Source organism: Leguminivora glycinivorella, chromosome 24 (genome assembly GCF_023078275.1).
Source record: "Leguminivora glycinivorella isolate SPB_JAAS2020 chromosome 24, LegGlyc_1.1, whole genome shotgun sequence".
Lineage (NCBI taxonomy): Eukaryota > Metazoa > Arthropoda > Insecta > Lepidoptera > Tortricidae > Leguminivora > Leguminivora glycinivorella.
Genome location: NC_062994.1, coordinates 7,871,677 through 7,877,129, shown reverse-complemented (window position 1 = coordinate 7,877,129; position 5,453 = coordinate 7,871,677). Strand labels below are relative to the sequence as shown.

The 5,453-nt window shown below is 38.4% G+C and overlaps 1 protein-coding gene across 1 annotated transcript; it reads left to right on the top strand.

The window, feature by feature from the left end:
- The first annotated feature begins 498 nt into the window (after positions 1 to 498).
- Positions 499 to 4,504, top strand: LOC125238554. The gene is made up of 3 exons (XM_048145892.1): positions 499 to 617; positions 1,648 to 1,728; positions 3,935 to 4,504. Exons 1-3 carry the CDS (start codon positions 570 to 572, stop codon positions 4,364 to 4,366), a joined length of 561 nt encoding a protein of 186 aa, XP_048001849.1. The 5' UTR covers positions 499 to 569; the 3' UTR covers positions 4,367 to 4,504.
- The last annotated feature ends 949 nt before the right edge of the window (positions 4,505 to 5,453 follow it).

Genomic DNA, 5,453 nt, shown 5'->3' with positions numbered 1-5,453 from the left:
AGTATGGAGTATGGATTCTCAAAGAATGACCCAAAAACTACAAATAAGTAGGTCAAGTAGTAAAATAAATTAAGACATCCTTCAATATTACTTAATTATTAAGTAATTGCTAATAAGGCACGTTCTAAAACCAATATCAGAACAACTAGAACCGAAACTCCACGTGTGCATTGACAACATCCACATACTAATATTATAAATGGGAAAATGTGTGTGTCTGTTTGTTTGTCCGTCTTTCACGGCAAAACGGAGCGACGTATTGACGTGATTTTTTAAGCGGAGATAGTTGAAGGGACGGAGAGTGACATAGGCTACTTTTTGTCTCTTTCTAACACCCCAATTTCCTGAAATGGGGGGTGGAAGTTTGTATAGAGCATTCGAATTTAACTCGAGCGAAGCCGCGGGCAAAAGCTAGTTATCAATAATTACACTTAGGTTTTTATTTATAAATAAATGGTATTGTTTACTTTAATAGTAGTTTTTGAACGTTCGTCATAACGGACTGACGTTGGCGAGTTTGGTTTGTTTATCTGTGTCAAGGACGACCATCATCATCATCAAGGTTGAAGATGTCATCACTCAGTGTATTCGCACTTTGTGTCACTTTCCTAATACAGGTAAAATAATAGAATAATCACAGATATCATATACAGAGTGGGGCCTGTAACAAAGGCGAAGAATTGAACTCTAGGCTATTCTTCTTATACTGATCAACATTTTGTTCGGCGACTTTTAAAAATAACTTGTATTTTGATTTTTATCACCCTTGAAAGTTTTTTCTAAGAGGTAATGTATTGCGAATTCTGTTAAGTCTAAAGTGTGACAGACAACGTCAATGACAACAATAATGGCGTACATTGAAGCTAATATTTATTTTGTATGAAAAATTAAAATTTTAAAGACTTCATAATTTTTAAAAGTCACTGAACAAATGTTGATCAGTATAAGGAGAATAGCCTACAGTTCAATTCTTCGCCTTTGTTACAGGCCCCACTCTGTATTATATCCAGAGATCGGATTTTTGTGCGTCATCTCATACTAAAAGTCATTAAAATGACGTAAGTCACTAAGAATGTCGCAAATCCGTCCGATCTCTGATTATATCAGAGTTTTTGCCAGCGGCTTCGCTCGCGTTAAGAGACAAAAAGTAGCCTATTGTCACTCTCCATCCCTTCAACTATCTCTACCTAAAAATCACGTCAATTCGTCCCTCCGTTTGCAGTGAAAGACGGACAAACAAACAGACACACACACTTTCTCATTTATAATATTAGTATGGATAGAGCAAGCAAGCCTTCCTGGGCTTACCGTGGGACTCAATCAATCTGAGTAATTAATGTTCTATAATATTAAACCCCTGACGCAAAAACGACGGGGTGTTATAAGTTTCACGTGTCTGTCTGTCTGTCTGTTTGTCTATCTCTGTGTGTGTCTGTCTGTATCATCGTAGCTCCCGAGCGAATGAACCGATTAATATTTAGTTTTTTTTTATCTGAAAACTGAGTTAGTCGGGAGTGTTCTTAGCCATGATTCATGAAAATCGGTCTACTATGTCGCGGTCGTGGGTTTTTTTCAATATTTTAATAATAAAATAACCTATTTTTTTTTTTCAAAATTTAAATTTTGTTATTTATTTATTTTTTACAGGTGAATTATTCTGTTGCCCGGAGGAGCTACACCGTAATCAGCAGCCCAGCAGTGTATGCCAGCAACTTGCTTTACGTACCGGTATCCATAATTCACTTATTTAAATATTTACTCTCTTTTTGCCATAGAGGAATATTATAAGTAAGGCAAGATTTGTTACTTCATACATCAGTAAATGCAGGTAATTTGTATAGGCATAGTTAAGTGACATCTAGCGACAATCACGCGTCAAATAGCGTGAATTATCAGTAATACTACTCGATACTAGGTGACAAGTGTGTCTCATCTGATAAAATGTAATATTAGAACAGTTTACAATTTATATTACAAGCAGAAGGAATTGAAAACGGAATACTAATTAATACTATTGTAATTGATAAGCTTTTCTTTCGTCGCGACATCTCTTGACAAGTAGCAGTACTGATAATTTTCGCTAGTTGACGCGTGAATGTCGCTAGATGTCACAATAACAGAACTATGCCTATATCTTATCTTATCTTATCTTATCTACTATGCCTATACAAATAACCCGCATTTACTGATGTATGGAGTTACAACTCTTCCCTTACAACTACACCACACCACAACTACAACTACACCACACATAGATGGCGCCACAAAAAATGCCTTGTTGCCATCGATTATTTGTATATTGGTGTTAAGTGTCACTTTCAAGCCATAAATCCATGTCAAAAGTGACACTTAACGCCATCTACAAGTATAATCGAAAGCTACCGGTATTGTTCAAATTCAGGTAAGAGGTAATAGGCTAGTTTGCTACACATACTTAAAATAAAATATTTTATGCAGTGCACGAAATAAAGCACCACATAATTAGAAGAAAAATATGGGCAGTAGTTATGTTTAAACATCATTTCTATTTAATAATTCAAAGAGAAAGATATAAAGTAGATGAATTGACCGTGACGTCACTCCTCAGTATAATAATTCCATATTAGAAAATCGTTTTGAGATCTTAAAAAGAAGCTGATTTGACTAGTAGGAAACTAGCCTATTATCAACTAGTGTCACAGAATATATAATAGTACAAGTACAGAAGGCTCACTCCTTTGATATTCACAAAATGCCGCCATTCTAAATTCTTACCTAGATTAACAAACGGACCGCACGCGAGCAGCCGAAATTGAATTCTATTGCGCCGCGTGAAGGTCGTCACCAGTGAACGGACCGCGAACTCGCGGCCGCCGGCATGTACTTGTAGCGCGGCGATAGAATCGCGGAGTGAGCCGCCCCTGCTAGTGTTTGACTGTCAGTTCACTTTTAAAACGTTCGATATTTGAAACGAAACAAATGACTGCCCGGTGAACTTCATATCTTCTTTCTTTGTAACAGAATGTTCTAAATTTAAATGTAAGCAGAATATCGGTTGCTGATATCGTAAAAAATTAGGATGCACTAACAGATACACATTTCTTAATATACTTATCGCTCCTAAGCATATTATAGAGAACTTATGATAATGTAGCTAAAACATTATTCTTAATATTCTAACAGGCGTTCGAATCTAAGTTATTTGTCTATTTTATTTAGATATGAATCGGACCAAACATAAACGTAACGTTTGACATTGACAGATCAGATTCATGTTTAAAAAATATATTGTGTGTATTCAGTGAGAAGTGTGTATCTATATTTGTATTGTTATATCCATAGGAAAATGCTTGAAAATAACTAGATGAGGCCTTCACCTTCGAGTAGAGACGGGTTCTTTCTTACAATACAATAATTCTAAATGAGTAAAACTTAGGATTAGTTATTGTAATAATAAGTTAAATAAGTAAGTACGATACGTAAGCGATAAGTAAGTACCTAGACTTGGCTCACGAGATAACCGCCATGTGGGATGATGAATCAATGATCATTGTTCCGATATCGATAGTCGTTTCAGCGAACGGTCTCATAGCGAAGTCTCGACCAACATCTTAAGAGACTCACGCTAGGTGGCTGGATCAAGGGCCAGATGCAGAAGGCGGTGATCTTGGACACGGCGCGGATAGTCCGACGGTTCCTCTCTCTGCAGCCCTAACCACCGGCAGCTTGGGCCTTGCCTCGCTGCTGGCGGCACCCTAGGTTAGGTTTTTTATAATATGTTTATATGCTTTTATATTGTTTTGTAAATGTTTTTATATTTTATTTTTATATACATATTGTAAAATACCTAGCCTAAGAAGGAAAATAAATACTGAGAAGTTAAATATATGTGTGTTTTGTAAAAAATATGAATTTTTATTTTTAATTTTATTAATATATTTTTTTATATCCACAGACAATCGCAGATCAAAGCTGTGTATACGGATCCAGCTACGGCTTACCCGTTAGTTACGACAGCTACAGTTTAGCTGACTACTCCACCATCTACCCTACAAGCGTCAGCTGCATCCCCACCAGCGTGCCTAGTTACATCAGCCCCCCGATTTTAAATACTCCTAGCGTTAGTGTGGGCGCCCCCTTTTGTAGACCTACCAGCGTGCCTAGTAACAATAGCCCCCCGAGTTTAAATCCTAGCATCAACGTGCCTCTCACCGACTCTTATGGCGGAGAAGGCACTGGTATCGTGGGCGTGGATGGAACTGTGGACGCGCGTGGGTCTACCCGCGTGTCGGGCTCTGTGCCTGTACAGGGGGCTGCGGGCTTCCGCGGCTCCACACCCGCCTACGGCTCTGTTTCCATTAGAGGACAGTGCGAATGCGAATTCTAGTAAGATACCTTGCGCCGTAGTAAGTGTACACGAGTCATATATGTACCTAATAAAGACTGATGTTTTTTACATTTCAAAACTTTCGCGTTTTAGCTCATTTCGTAAAACAATAGTCATGTCTCTCATTATGTCCCAGTCACATAAATAACCAGAAAGAACGAAGGATATGTGAACAATGTGAATGAACAGCACTTAATTGAATAAGATAATTACTTTAATCATATTCTAAAGAGACAAACCATCATCCAAATCCACAGCCCAGTGTGCGTAGCCAATTTGCACAAACGATCACGAAACGCTCACGAAACGAAACGCTCGTAGATCTATCTCTATCGCTCTTGCGTATTGTTGTGACAGAGTCAGACTACCTTTCGCGGCGTTTCGTTTTCGTTTCGCGTCGTAGAAATGCTGTTCGACTACGGGGCCATCCCGTACATTAAAATGCGACCGCCTAAGAACGCGCATACACTACACCACACATAGATGGCGCCACAAGGAATGCCTTGTAGCTTTCGAGCAAGGCGACGAACAGGTCTGGTACCGACTCCAAAAATAATTGATTTGTTTATAATTTGGATGTTTAGATTATTGCAATCCGATAAGAAATCTGAATTCAAAGGTTTATTATTTTTTGCTTTTGAGTTTCTCCGTGTTTTGTAACGCGCTTATTTTTGAAGGCGGTTTTATTTTTTGTTAAAAAGTTTTCAGTGATGCCAAATCACCCTTGGATTTCAAGTACATCGGCATACTGCGGTTCATGCTGACATCTGCTCTTGGCCTAGCTCCCAAGGAGTCCAGAAGGAGCAGGGGACTTCATACTGTCCGCTTACAACTTTATTTTGGTTGTTGGGCCTGTTTCTCAAAACTGAAAGTTACAAGTTACAACGGATCTCTCTTTCGAACTTGTCATATTAGACATTGACAACCACTTGTAAATAGTAACTTGTAGCTTCGAGAAATGGACTCCTGGGGCCCGTTTCTCGAAAGGTATAACAAGCCTTGTATTACAAGTGAGCGAACTGTCAAATCGTATGGGTTGTCATGGAAACACACTTGTAATACAAGGCTTGTACCTTTCGAGAAACGG

Coding starts and splice junctions, on each gene's coding strand:
- LOC125238554 (XM_048145892.1), top strand. CDS start 570: ATGTCATCACTCAGTGTATTCGCACTTTGTGTCACTTTCCTAATACAG. Junction 618..1,647: donor GTGTCACTTTCCTAATACAG/GTAAAATAATAG, acceptor TATTTTTTACAG/GTGAATTATTCTGTTGCCCG. Junction 1,729..3,934: donor GCAACTTGCTTTACGTACCG/GTATCCATAATT, acceptor TTATATCCACAG/ACAATCGCAGATCAAAGCTG.